This window comes from Piliocolobus tephrosceles, chromosome 3 (genome assembly GCF_002776525.5).
Source record: "Piliocolobus tephrosceles isolate RC106 chromosome 3, ASM277652v3, whole genome shotgun sequence".
Classification (NCBI taxonomy): Eukaryota; Metazoa; Chordata; class Mammalia; order Primates; family Cercopithecidae; genus Piliocolobus; species Piliocolobus tephrosceles.
The window spans coordinates 109379329-109394861 of NC_045436.1; the positions used below are offsets into that span (position 1 = coordinate 109379329).

The window sequence follows — 15533 nt, forward strand, 5'->3', positions numbered from 1 at the left end:
AAGTCAACATGTGCACAATTATCTTAAATATTGTGAAATCTGATTGACTTATGGTCAGTACTGGTAGAAGAGAGAAAACAAATATAATGTTACAAATTCACTGAGGTCATTCTGGATGCACATTTTTTGACATGATCTTTAGGAAATCCTTTTGTAATTTTTTGATTTACTTTATTCTAAGGAATTGTAGAAAAATGGTTTCTGTTGCCAATAGATGTAATCTTTAAATGTCTCATAATTTTCCTGGGTACTTGAAATATTTTTTCAGTAATGCTGATAAAGCTATGGCTAAATAACTAATAAAGAGATTGTAAACTGAAAGATGCAATTAGTCTCCTTAATAAGATCTGTTTTAAGACAAATTCCTTCAGGACTGATAACAGACAAAATAGATTTGGGGGTTTTGTGTTTTCCTTTGACCTTTCATTTTGATGGTTCACTGTTGTCACTATTATCTCAGATTGGCCAAAGCTATAGCTATAATGCCCATTTTTGTTATTTGGAACATTTTCAGCTTCATATTCCTTTGCAAATCTTTTCTATTCTATTTCGTTCAGAGTCTTATTATCTGAATTATGTCCAAAGTTTTAAAGATGTTAGTGATTTGAGATACTACCCTTCCAAGAGGGCACATTAACCTTTAACAAGGGTTCTTAATTCTTGAATCCATAAAAGTGAATGTTGGTTATTGTAGATGAAGTAGCAGACTAAGAGGAGGTATTTGGGTGCAGAAAGGTCTTTGAGTGCCTATGGAATCTCTTTGGTCATTTCTGGATTTAAATAGGCCTCATCTGCAGTTTCTCAGATATAAAATTTTACAAGGTTTATTTTCTAATCACAAAATCTTCAATCACTATGTGAAAAGTTGAGTTTATTGGAAAGTCATCTTAAAAAGTACAAATGATTCCCTCTTTTCAGAGATGTATATTCAGCAACAAAGTTCCATGATTTGACACAGTTGATTTTAGGGGCTGAGAACTTATAGTTTTGCTGTTATTAAAGAAAGCATGGAAAGCATGTCTATTTCCTGCTACAGTCCTTACTTCCTATTCTAGTTATGACAGGAGATGCTAGAAACTGCTGTACATCATCTGTCTTCAACCTCTGCCAAGAAAGGAATGTCAAGAAAGGCATTCTGGAGATCATCTGGAATTTGTCTGACTGACAATATCGTGCAGAGCAGGTCTAAAAATAAAGACAGGATTGTTGTCCATGAAGAGCAGCTTATTTCATCATTGTTTTTCAGCTGTAGCCTTGTCCCTTGTGTGGTAGTTTCTGTTTCTCAGAACAAGCTAAGAAGAGCAGTTCTGTTCCTGTGTTCTGGGAGTGCTTGAGTACAGAGTCTGTGTTTTTGAAAAGAATATTGGCTCAAAAAAGGAGTCTATACTCTGCAGTTGTAATTTTTTATGCATATAAGAGGGAATAGCACCCACAAAAATTAAGCCTGAGAAATGGAATAGAAATGCCACTGTCCAATGAAGAGAAGTGCTTTTTACATTTTATCTTTATTTTTATTTATTTATGTATTTGTTTGAAACGGAGGCTTGCTCTGTTGCCCAGGCTGGAGTGAAGTGGCATGACCTCGGCTGACTGCAACCTCCGCTTCCTGCGTTAAAGCGATTCTCGTGCCTCACCCTCCCGAATAGCTGGGATTATAGGCGCGAGACACCATGCCTGGCTCATTTTTTGTATTTTTGGTGGAGACGGGTTTCACCATGTTGGCCAGGCTGGTCTGGAACTCCTGACCTCAAGTGATCCCTCTGCCTCGGCCTCGCAAAGGGCTGAGATTATAGGCATGAGCCACTGTGCCCAGTCAGAAGTGCTTTTTTATTGATTGAGCCACCACACCCAGTCAGCAGTGCTTTCTTATTGATACCATATTGGTCTTCTTAACGGAAAACATAACAGCGTTACTAAACAGGGGGTCTGATTTGTTATCTTGTTTTTGCTTGATTGGGAAGGTCAACATAGATTTTATGGCAGCAGGAAATTTTAGTTATCTATTCGTACTCAAAGGTCATCAGACTTTGAGACAATGCTTACTTTTCCTGTGCTTATCTGAATTTACTTTAATCAAAAAGGATCCTACAGTACATAATCTTAAGATATACCCTGAAATACACTGCATAAGTTTCCTAAGAACTGGTAGCTATATACGCTATAGTTAATAGATTTTCTCTGCGATCTGTTGAAGTATGGAGAAGACCTCAAGGTTATTACTAATCTTATAATTTACTTAACATTGTAATTTAGATCTATAGCTTGGTAATCTTTTTTTTTTTTTTTTCTTTTTTAGATACTAGCTCAGTCATGTACTGAAATCCTAGAATTGCAGCCCTCAAGTGTCTGTGTGGGGGGTAAGTGTTTAGAATTTAAAAATACCATGTAAGAAATTGTATTTTTTTTCCTAGCTAAAATATATGATATGAAACTCATGTTGGAAAAAGAATAGCAAAATTAACTTTTTTGGCATCTTTTTTGTGTAAGAATTTTTAAATAATTCCTTGAAATATTTCTATTTTAAATTCAAATTTTTAAGATTGGAATGTTATTTTAAATAATGAGCATATTGTGTGACAGGCTTTTAGAATCTTCTGTATATTTAGTTCACGTTTGAGACCTTTCTTATGGCAAATCAAATAAAATATGAAATCGTTTCTTTTGTCTGATTATACAAACAGTCAGATATATGTAGACTTTGAGCTCCATGCTTTGATGACCTGGCCAAAGTACAGAATCTGCCAGCTCAGGGCACATGAGGAAGTGACTTATGGACGGATGGCAGGAAGGAAGCAGGTGGCTTCATCAGCTGGTGCTAAGCACATACTCAGGTTTTCACACCTCCCAGCCATCCTTGCCCAGACAGAGTGTGATTCTTTCTGGCCTATTTTATTTCTTTTTCAAGCTTGACCTACAGTTCATTTTAACCTGACTTTACTTTAAAAAGGAAAAATATTGGGTCTGGTGGGGGAGAAAATATGTTGTCTAATTTACCACAAAGCCTCCCAGCCTGTTGTGCATGATCTCACACTCTGCATCTTCTAGATTCCCTAATGAACGAATATGGAAATGTTTAAGGGAAGTAGTGCATCTGAACATCTCGGGGAAGGATTATCTTTCCTAAAAGTGAAGGTTAATACATTTCTAGACATAACAAAGAAAAACAAATGGAAAAATAACATTAAAATAGTAACTATTGTTTATTAAACTCCTGTTTTGTGCTGCGTGTATACTGGGTTGTTTGCATTTATAATTTTACCTAATCCTTATAACAACACCATTTGAAAGTTTTATACATCCCTGGTTTACAGATGGGGAAGCTGAGGCAGAGACAGGTTCAGTACTTGCTACTGGTAATTACCCTGTTTGACCCTTGCCTGTCTGACTTTAATGGCCATACTCTTACCGAATCACATTTTAAGTTTTATCTGAACTTTATTTTAACTTGCAAGTAAAATTCCTTTCATAACACAGTAAATGAAAAGTGGGTTGGCAGTAGTTTCTTGCATAGTTAATGACTATATTATACTTGTATTATGTTAGATATGAGAAGTTTTAGAGGATTGGTAATGTTAAATTAAAATGGAGAACAGGCCTGAAGAAGCCCCAAGCTGGCAAAAACACTTAGGCCTCATAAGTAGCCTTAACCTTACTTGATTTGCAAATATAATTGGAACTTAATTTGAACTCTTTATTGCAAATGCCTATATTAAGAAAAATAGAATTTAAATGCAACCAATCAAAAACAACCAACAAACTTATATAACTAGGTACTTTCCACTGGGATAGACCAAATAAGGCAACTGTGTAACTGTAACCCATCAAATATTTTCTTTGGTTTACTTCCACGTTGGTTCTGTAAAAGCCTCCCCCTTGTATTCCCTTGGTAGAGCGGTCAAACCACTTCTGATTTAGATCTGTCTAATTCAAGAATCGTCTGCTCAAATAAACTATTTAAAATTTTATTTGTGCTTCAATTTACCTTCTAAACAAGCGTTAATTGCTATTAAAATAGTTAATATACTATTTTGCAGCTTAGCAGTAAACATTCATCGTCAAGATATTTGATCAGTTAACTTTCATTCCAGCCTATTCTCTCACTCTCCACTCTCTAACATTTTTTGGTGCTTGCTTCTATTATAAATAATGGTACAGTAAGTTAAATCAACTTTTGTGATTGGCCATCAATTATTAGCATCCAAAATACATCATCTTTTGATTATTTATAAGTTTGAAACACAAAATGAATCAGGATTAGTAAGGTGAAGAAGTGGTTAAAGAAGAATTCTGTATGGAACAGGCATAGATTAAAGAAAGTACTACATATAACTTTTCTAAGAACTAAAGAACATACATAGTTAATTAGTTTTATTTACATTCCCAAATCTTAATACCTGAGAGTAGGGAAAAATAACGTTTTTTGTTTTTCCCCTGGTATTTTCCTGAGGATAGAAATTGAGGAAGTTTGTAAAGTATCTATCTGGGAATGACTGTTAATGCTTTCATTCGCAGTCACTACTGGGAATCACTTTGTTTAGAAAATAAAATAATGCATCCCCATGTGGCAGTGAATGGTATCTTCACTACATTTACCTAGCGGGTCTAAGAAAGCCAGCATAGTTGGAAATATAGAACTATGTCTTCATTGCTATTAGTTAACATTCATGACAAAATTATTCTATGCACCTTAATGCTTTCATTTCAGCTTGTCTTTTTTTTTTTTTTTTGGATAAAGCAATGATTAAAATGTTTATTTTTCCTTTTACTTCTAGAGGAATTTCAGATTGTCTTAAGTGGAAGAGGATTCATGCTGGGCAGTCGGAATGGCAGTGTTCTCTGCACCTACACTGTAAATGAAACATATACAAAGAGTAGGTCCCCAGTAATCTCAGTGTTGTCTTAATCTCTGCAAAGCACATCAGCATCAAATGTTTTCTTTTTTTCTCCAACTAAAGCTGTGACATATTTTTTAATCAAAGAAAAAAGAAATGAAGTCTGAATGATAATACAAATAGTAGTGATAATTACTTAATAGTTATTTAATAAAGGCAACATTTGTTTATAACTTAATAAATGCTGGACTCTGTCCTAACTATCCTCATTGAAGAGACGATGGTTTGTGGCTAAAAGAATGAAATTACTTGTATGTGGTGACACAGCTAATAATGGACAGAGCTGATATTTGAACCCACTTTTCCTGACTGTACTCGGTACCTACTGCGTCAACCACATGATTTAGTTGCTTCTTTTCTCAGGCTTCTTTCTTATCACACTTGCCTTAAAATCTAATTATCTTTGGCTTCTCTCCTACTTCTTCCTTTTTTTCTTTTTTTTTTTTTTGTCATTTGTATTCTTTATCTAATTTCCCAATAATTTCCCAATAAATGTTAGTTTATTGAAGATAGTCTTTCTTTGCCTTATAGATTTTTGCATCTCAGATTCTCACCCAGCATAGTGTTGGGTGATAATTTTCATATTTATTGAATTGAGTTTTAATTTTCCCTGTCCTTGACTTTTAAAAAAGCCAAGAGTAAGTTTTTATTTTCATTCTGAAAAAACCCTCCCTCTTAAATAGACCTTAGTTTTATGAGCATCTTGGGTATCTATATAAACGTTTTTCCTTATTAATTATTATATTGCCCTTCAAAATTTATATTGTAAGGCAGACTTTATAACTCTGTAAATTCTGGTAGAGTTTTTTTTTACATTCATCTGCCATTTTGCTGTTTATCTGAGTGTGAACAGTCCAATTAACACAGCTTTGGCCATACGCACAGTACCTATTCAATATGTGTTTACTGAATTAAAATGGTGAGGATCTCAGCATGATAAATGTTATCATTAATTCGTCTCTTTTCTATTAAGATGACAATTTTAGTAAGGCAAAAATTTACAAACTGTCTTCATAGTAGGTTCCACAATTGAGTATGACAAATAATTTTGTTTTTATTCAGTAGTCATTTGTATCTAAGCATTAGCTTAGCCTAGCTCCTTTTGATTACATATTTGAGTTCATTATAAAATAAACGTATTTCATGTTTAGCTACATAAGATTAAGTTTGTTGAAGTAAATCCTCAAATAAATGAAATTGGTATTTTCCTCTTTTAGATTCTAGAGGGATCAATTTGACTAAGTAACTTCTCTGCATATTTCTAGTCTAAATCATTTTTCTTGTATTTTATTAAAGTTACAAGGGCAATTTAAGTATGCGACTTCATAAAATGCATTTATTTACTGTAGACACAAATGTTTTATTAAACTTGTGAAATAAGTTCATTTTCCTTTGGACATCTAACTTTCATCTTCCTTCATCTTTTCCAAAGTGTGCCTTTAAAATAATACAGAGCATTTATTTTTAAAAATCTGAGATATTTAAAAAATTTAAAATAAAATATACTTTGTAGTATCTAGAATGGTATGTGAACTTAGTCTAAGTCAAAATAATCCTAACTTATGATTTACCAGAACTATATGTCAACGGAGCATGTAATCTTTCTTTCCATCTTTCATTCCCTTTTACTTCTCTTTCTGTAGTTGTTTTAATGTTAATATATCTAGTATTCCACATTTGAACTCTGATTGAAGCATGCTGTTCATATTATTAATGAAACTGTGTGAGATGCATAAAACCCTTTTTTAATTCAGTGGCGTTTTATTTTCTAGGTGTAAAACCAGTAAGTGTACAGTTGAATTCTATGCTTTGTCCTGCACCTATCCTGAATAAAGCTGGAGAGTAAGTACTTAATTTAAAACCATTTTATAACATTTTTAGTAAAAACTTATTAAAAAATGGTGACATATACACTGGTCATTTTATTCTATCTTTTTTTCGATATAGAGAGCATTAAAAAGTAAGCCTTGGGCAAGCCACTTAGTACTAGGCAAGCAAGTTAGTACTTCAGCTATACTCTTAGTAGGTTGAAAATGCTAAAATGTGTTTTATCTAGTTTCTTCAATACTGATTAAAAAGGCTCTATGAATATTTATCTGGATGGGTTTGAGAACTATTGTTAGAACCTATAAATAATCAGAGCCATAAACGTTATTTTAAACACACACACATGCACACACACACAGTTCAAAAGTGAGATTTTCAATAATTACTATAGTATTTAAGAAATATTACTATTAAAGAGCATCAAGAACATGGCTAAAAAAAGCACACCTTGCACTAGGAAATGCTTGTACATTTGTATTAACTTGTGCTATGTGTTCCATTTCTGTTAAGGTCTGTCTTCTCATCTTCTTTTGTGTGGCCAAAAAACCACGGTATCTGCTAAAAAGAAAAATATGTTTAGTTTGGATGAAGGAGTCTTATTTGAATTGTTTATACACAAATAATTCTACTGGTAATTTAGTGTCCCATTTGTGATTTTTTTTTCGGTTCTATGATGAAGCAAATGATGAAGCAAATGATTACAAATAGTTCAAATATTCTCTAGCCCAACAGTAGAGCATGTTTAAGATAGTTAATAGCATACAGTCTTCTAGGATCTCTTTATATAGATCTGATACTGAAAGCAGGGAAAAATTACATATACAAGGCCACAATCCAAAATCTGGATTAGTATTTAGAGACTGAAGATTATATTTTCCTCTATGGAAACTAAGAAAATCATTCTAGCATTTTTAAGCTGACTTGAACATTTATCTTTTGTGGATACTTAAGTATTCAAGATATCTATCGTACATCACTTTTGGTCATGCAAGTAAATTGGAACAGTATCAGCTTTCTATTTTAAATAGATTCAAAGAAGCTGCACAAGATAGCTTACAAAACTAAGAGTATTATGCATTTTCTGTATCATGTAATAATTTAGCCATAGGTAAATTAAATTGACATTGGAATTTGAGGCAAGTCAGTTTCTTGTGGAGTCATCTTAACCCCAAGCACACCATAGGACTCGATGGCTTTCTGAGTAATCGTGTCTGTATTAGCCATGATGTATCTGTTGACTTAAAGTTTAGTCTTGTTTTATTGAATCTGTAATTCCAGGTTGGTCCTCCTGATTACTCCCCCAATCTATCTCCCAAACTGTATTTTCCATTTTAGCCATTGACAGCTTCCTCATTTTTGTTGTTCAGGTAAAAATCTTTTGAGTCACTATTGATTTCTTTCTCTATCTTAGACCCAGCCTATCAACAAATCTTCTCAGCTCTAATTTCAAAATTTATCCAAAATCCAATCTCTGCTTTCTACCTCTACTGCTACCATTCTAGATAAAGTAACTGTCATCTCTTGCTTAGATTATTAGTCTCTCAACTGATCTTTCTGTTTCCGTCCTTCACAAGAGTGATCTCGGTGATGAGTTCTTTACCCCACTCGGAGTAAAAGTCTAATTAGTGTAATACTATACCAGGTTCTACAGGGTCTTGTCTCTCACTCCCTCTCAGACTTCATCTTCTATTTGCTGTTTCTACTCAGTTATGGTCACACTGGCCTCTTTGCTGTTCTTGACCACATCTGCGCACTCCTGCTCCTGCACTTTTATACTTCTTGTTGCCTCTGCTTGGATTGCTCCTTCCCTGATCTAGAACTGTATATGTGAACTTAGTCTAAGTAAAACAAAAAAATCCTAACTTACGATTTACCAACACCGTATGTCAATGGAGCACATAAACTCTTTCTTTAAGTCTAGTTCAAATGTCACCTTCTCAGTAAACCCTTTTCTGATCACTCTATTTAATCATGCAATCTTTCTCTTTTGAGTCCCTTTTTCATGTTTTATTTTTTCTCCAAAGCCAGTTGTTTGTCTGTTATTATGTTTCTACTTCCTGCTAGAACATGTTTTATCTTGTTTCTTGTTGTATTACTAGCACTTAACACAATGTCCGATTCATAGTAGATTTACTAAATGTTTGGTGGATAAAAGGATGAATGAATTTTTCTCAAATATTTTTGTTTACCAGTTAACATAAAGATCTGAAAGAGGTCATCTGATTGCTGGGATCAGGTACCTGTACCAGGATGGAGGAAAATGGTCAGAATTTTATTTTGCGGGCCATACTATTTAAAGCAGAAAAAAACAAAACAAAACAAAAAAAAAACTATTTTAAATAATAGTGACTAGTTAAGGAAAGTAACTTACTTTCTTCTCTGAAGTAGTTATAAAATGCATTATGCCTTTTTTATCCCAGGCACTGATTTTGTTTTCTCTAGAATTTGCCTTTGGGCACAGTCTTCTTTTGAAGAGAATACCATCGAGGCTAGTGATATACTTTAATTATTTGTAGATAGGTTAAATACCCAGGAGATACATTTTTAAATCACACATAGCATAATAAATATCAGACATGACAAATCATCATTCATTTAGATTTTGACATTAATATTTCACCTACAAGCAAACTGAGAGTGTTCTGGGACAGAGATGTGTCTAAAAGAATTACTTTTGCCTTTCTTTCCTGGACCACGTACATGATACTATTGAAGCAAAGCTTTAGATTTTATTTGTTAATGTACTGGGTATTTGGGGACATCATTATTTATTTTACTTAGTATGTTGCAAGTAATTTGGACCTTTCCTGTGCCTTGAATTTTCTTCAGACACTTTTGTAGGTGATGAGCTCTCTTATGAGATTGGATCGAAATCAACGCAATTGAAACAGTTTAGCCTTGTAAGGTGACTGATGCTTAATATGTTTGCCTAATTAGCTTTTGGCTAAGGATTCAAACCCATTAAGTAGCTAGTTAGTCTATGTTTCAAATAAACACATCTGGCCCGACAATGAATGAAGGTTTTTCCTGTGTGAGGGTGACAGATGTGGTGATAGTTCCCCTCATTCTCTCACTTAAATAATTAACAACATGCTGGTGAAGTAACCCTAGACAGAGAGCCTCAAAGCCAGATGCACAGTCTCAGAGCTGCATCCATGGGCATGTGCCTCATCTCATTAGCCTGCTCTATCTGTTCTTTTCTTTTCTTTATGTTATTTCATGAATTGCACTTTGCTTGAGGATTATTCTTGTAAAAACTTAAGTCTTGTGGATTTTGGTTTAAAAGAGCGTGTGGGAGATCGAGGACTAAGACTGTAGCCGAGTAGCTAGGACATAGGTCGTCATTTGGAATTTAATATTATGGTGTAAATGAAAGTTAAAGTTATCTGGGCAAATCCTATCCAGGTATATCATTTTGGGCATTGTTCAGTGTGTCTTTCAATAACTTTTTTTTTGATAGACCTATCTGATAAATACAGAGATCTGTATTTATTAAATTTCTTTATTTGATACAGATATTTAGGCTAAGATGAACAAACTCTTAGTATTTAAACAGAAAGAATGGTCATAGTAGTGAGGTTGTTGTTTTCTATTTCTTTTGTTGAACATAGTTTACTTTTAAAATGGTTTATGATTAAACAAACTGTTTTACCAAGAAAAATCTGCAGATTATTTAGGAATTTATTTCTAAAAGTGGTTCCTTTGTGCCAAATTGTCTTCCGTAAGTTTGAATAGGATGCATTCTCTGACATTCTTTGGATGTTCCCTAATCCAGGGCACTAGCCTCACAGTTTAAGGTGCAAGTATTACAAGTATTTGCAACGTGGGTTTATTCTCTGACCCTTGTTCTGTGAGATATCAACAATAGCACAGCTGTTCTGCAATAGTTGAGATCTCAAACCTGCAATTTGGCAAGAAGAACAGAACAAATTGGGTAAATATACATAAACACATTGTGAAGAAAGAAAAACAGAACAGAATGAACTGGAGTCTTATCCTACAGTTTGTTTGATGGAGATGATTTAAGGAGGCATATGGTATAGTTAAATGTGCTTTCAAAAACATTGGCCAGAATCTTCTGGCAAATATGAAATAAATATCTAAATCAGATGAAACTGATAGTATTAGTTCTCTTAAAAGGCAGTGTGGGAAGACACTTGACAGAGTGTTTTGAGTAAGAAGTGGTGGGACATCACTGTATGTGGAAAATTTCAAGGAAAACTGAAGGATCATTGAGATGAACAGTGTAGCAGAGTTGAGGTTAGAGCCTGGCTTCGTAATAGAATCTTTTTATTTTCTTCAACTTTCTTTTTCTGTGTTAAGCCCAATCTATTTTTCCTGGAATAAAATTGATTAATTCTATTTCTCTTTCTTGGTTAGATAAATTCTGCCTTTACTGTAGTTTCTGTTCTTTCCAAAAGCATACCTACATCTGTAAGTGTATGTGTGTCTGTGCAATCCCTAATTCTCTTATGTTAGTAGCAGGTGATACAACCACACATTATTCCTTTTGCTTCTTGTAAGGAATAAGATTTTATTTTTTTGAAAAATCATGGATAGTAAGACATTAGTTATGTCTTTATTTGAATATAAACATTAGAATCATGATGATATGGGTTAAAGCAAAAGGCTTTCTCTGTTTCTCTACCCCATACTTCCTTGGTGGAACATTTCTCTTTTCCTTCACATGGTGCAGTTTTCAGATTATATCTATCAATGTGATAAGTTCACCTAATCTGCATTGCCTCTTCATCCTAAGTATTATATACAGTTCTGGAAATGTCTTTTAACACATGAACACATGGAGGGGTGGCTAATAAGATGTCACCACATATGGAAATGTTAAATGGATACAATTTAAAATATTGAAAAAAATACTATTCAGATGTGATGCATTAACTGTCAAGACATTGGAAGATCTGTCATGTAACAGACAGATTTGACTTACTCTTTATCGGTACAGGAGGAAAAAGGGTGGGAGTTAAGGGGAAGCAAATTTCAGATCAAAATAAGGAAGAACTTTCTAAAATTTAGAATTATTTGGTAGATGTTTGGAATCCTAAGATGGACACCTATATGAGGATGTAGAGGATATTCCTGAAATAGGTACTGAAATCCTCTTACATATCTGCTTCTAAATTTTATATTATCAAAGCTTTTCATTATTACTAAATGTATTAGTCCATTCTTACACTGCTATAAAGAACTGCAGAGACTCAGTAATGTATAAAGGAAAGAAGTTTAATTGACTCACAGTTTTACATGACTGGGGAAGCCTCAGGAAACTTAGTTATGGCAGAAGGCTAAGGGGAAGCAAGGACCTTTTTCAAATGGTGCAGGAGAGAGAAGTGCAAGCACAGGAAAAACTGCCACTTTAAAACCATCAGATCTGGTGAGACTTGCTCACCATCATGAGAACAGGATAGGGGGAACCACCCCCATAACCCAATCACCTCCTATCAGGTTCCTCTATATGGGAATTACAATTCAAGAATGAGATTTGGGTCGGGACACAAAGCCAAACCATATCATATCACTAAGGCACTTGAAATTTTTGGATAAAATGCGCTAAATTTGATTGATTTAGGCACTAAATTGACTGGATGATTGTTTTTTAAGTGTCTTTTAAGAATATTATTTAAAAAACACACAGCAAATAGTAAGCGCTTATTTTTAGTGCAATACTCAGAACAATTATAATACAGCTTTCCTGTGATGTCCAGTAAATCTCTGAATATAGCTCTTTTTCCTTCTGAAATCTAGAAATCTTGCTAACTGCAATTTTTGTTTTACCTATATACACATATTGAGGTATACTAAGATAAGTCATTTAATTCAAAAATCTTTTAGCCACTTTTAAAAAAGTATCCTTAGTCAAAACATTAATTTACATATAAACTCATTACTAGACTGAAGTGCCTTTAAACTATTGATGAATATGGAATCTTATCTTCCAACTTAAACTCTTTATCATACATAAAACTATCATTTAAAAAGCACTGCAGAGCATTAAATAGTAGCACTTGATTTCAAAATATCTTAAGTCACCATAATTGTAATAACTTTTTGAGTAGTTGCCAGTTTAATTTTCAGTATGTGCAAATTGAAGGTAAATCATGTATTACTTCCAGCAAATGTCTTTCACAATTTTATTTAATTTTTTCATCCTTTTTAATGGATCATAAAATGACAGTCTTTTACTGGATATGCATAAAGCCAGAAGCAAATGAATACTTTGCAAATAGGTTACTGTGGATTGAAATGTCAATCATAATTCATGGAGTATAACATTTCTCAGATCAGAGTAGCTTTGACATATGGCACTGAGCCATTCTCCTGTTTTGGAACAGTCATGCATCTTTAGACATTGAATACAAGTATGTGACTATTAGGACTCAGTGAGTTTTATTTACTTAATTATATATCATAGTACTATTTAATAATTTCTCATGTGGAATGACTTTAGTACATTTGAATTTAATTTTATTACAATTAATTGTCAGTTGACATGAAAGTGTACTTTAGTCAATCTTTTTGTTACATTAAGTTGTTAAGCTTTCTTCTATCCTATTTTGAAAAAATATATTTTAATGATGGAGCAAAGCATGGATTAAGATATTTGTAAGAATATTAAACAGCGTAGAAACAATTTATAGAAAATTAAGTTGAAAGAGTTGCCATTTCCCAGCATTATCTTCCCTTACCTCCCTGTATTATCTGCACCAGGTACCACTCTTGTCTCAGAAGATTTTCCCTTGTCTTTTGTGACTTCATATTCTCACCCTAGCTGTTTCTCCTCTTTCTCCTCAGATATCTCTTTAGACTACTTTTCTTTTTACAGTCTCTTAACTGTCAGTGTTTTTTTTTTTTTTTTTTTTTTTTTTGAGATGGAGTCTCACTGTCACCCAGGCTGGAGTGCAGTGGCGTGATCTGACTCACTGCACTTTGGGCCTCCCTGGCTCAGGTGATCCTCCTACCTCAGCCTCCTGAGTAGCTGGGGCCACAGGCATGTACCACCATGCCCTGCTAATTTTCTGTACTTTTTGTATAGACAGGGTTTCACCATGTTTCCCAGGCTGGTCTCAAACTCCTGGGCTCAAGTCATCCACCCACCTTGGCCTCCCAAAGTGTTGGGATTACAGGTGTGAGTCACAGTGCCCAGTGTCCCCTCAGTTTTTATCATGGTTGAGGATACTTGACTTATAAACTTACCCTTTCTATGTCTCCCTTTTTCTTCCTGATGAGCTCCAAATTTCCTGGCAAGATCTTTTTATTAGCTTTAAGTCTGCTGTCCAAATGTCTACTATTCAAATGTCTACAAAGTCACTTGGATTTTCTGTAGGCACCGTAAACTTGGAGGTCCCAAATTAAACTCACATCCTTCTGTTCAAACTTGCTCCTTCTGTGTTCCCTATGCAAGACTGCCCACCTACTTGTGTAAGACAGAAACTTTGAGGTCATCCTTTTTTCTTCTTCCTCACCTCCTACATCCAATAAATGTCCATGTCCTTTTTATTCTGACTCCTAATATGTCTCAGTTTTTGTTTTCACACTAACCTCATTGCCACTATTTTAGCTCTATTCTACTTTGGTACTTATTTCAAGTACACTGAGACTTTCTTAACTGGTCTTTCTACTTATGAAATTTATTCTTCAGACACCTGCCTTATACTGTAACAAGAATGACATTTGTAAAACACAATTCTAACTATATTTCTACCAAACTTAAAACTCTTAAGACGAATTCCAGATGTGTAAAGATGGCATCCAGGGACTCAATGATCTTTCCTCTGCTCCCTTTTTCAACCTGGAGCCATTTCATTCTTACTCTCACCCTCTTTTGTTACTGGAGTACTGAATCACTTTTACTTCTTTGACTGTTCTGTCCTTGTCCCTTTCTTGCCTTCCACCCTGTCGGACTGCTCTGTCTGCATGGACTCCTTTCTAATCTCTTTTCCTAACTTCTGATCATTCTTTAAGCTTCATCCTGTCATTGACTTCCTGCAGGAAAACTTTGCTAATGCTCTCATGCCAAGGCCAAGTCTGTTGTATCTCCCACATGACCCTCTAGAACCCCTGTGCTTAGATCTATTTTATTAATATCACATTCTTTTGTAATTGTTTATAGGGCTTCCTTTTATTTACATTGTAATTTGTATTATTTGTTACAGCAGCCCTTTTACCAATACAGTCCAATTATCATTGCTACTACAATCAATTAATAAGTACTTGTTTAACTAGCTAGTAATAAAATAAGTGACTGATTGAGTGATTTTACTGGCAAATATTCCTAAACCAATTTGGAGTGTGATTTTAGGCCTGAGGTTTAAGCACAGAGCTCAACATAGCGATAATGTTGGATTTAATCAAGGTCATGTTTTATAACAGGAAGAATATAGCATTGAAAAAAATTTTTACATGAAACTTCCCAACATTATATAGTAGGCATTTTTAAAATAATTTAGCTTACAATATTTTTATATGGCAGTAAGCAGAATAGAAATTTATTAAATTAAACAAAAGGTATCACATAATGATTTTATTGCTGCTATATACATTGCTTCTTAGCTCGGATCTAAAAGGTTTATTAAAAAGTACCTTGATATTCTAAATAATCCATTAGACAAATATCGAGGTGTTAACAGTAATTTATGGAGTGCTTGTTGTGTCCCAGGGGTTGTTTGTATATTTTATGTATATTATTTTACCAAGCTCTTTTCCTTAAAACAACTTTGAAATAGGTACAATTCTCCCCATTTTACACATTGAGAAATGGAAGATTAAAAATGGAGTGATGACGGTTCAAACTCAGGA

The 15533-nt window shown here is 34.0% G+C and overlaps 1 protein-coding gene across 4 annotated transcripts in view; it reads left to right on the forward strand.

Moving 5' to 3' along the window:
- The window catches only part of ANTXR2 (ANTXR cell adhesion molecule 2), a 163502-nt gene that overhangs the window by 35398 nt on the left and 112571 nt on the right, over positions 1-15533 (forward strand). For all 4 annotated transcript variants that reach the window (XM_023222473.2, XM_023222472.2, XM_023222470.2 and 1 more), the window contains exons 8-10: positions 2297-2357; positions 4773-4871; positions 6665-6734. In XM_023222473.2, coding sequence (XP_023078241.1) covers positions 2297-2357; positions 4773-4871; positions 6665-6734 — 230 coding nt within the window. The remainder of the gene's footprint in view (positions 1-2296; positions 2358-4772; positions 4872-6664; positions 6735-15533) is intronic.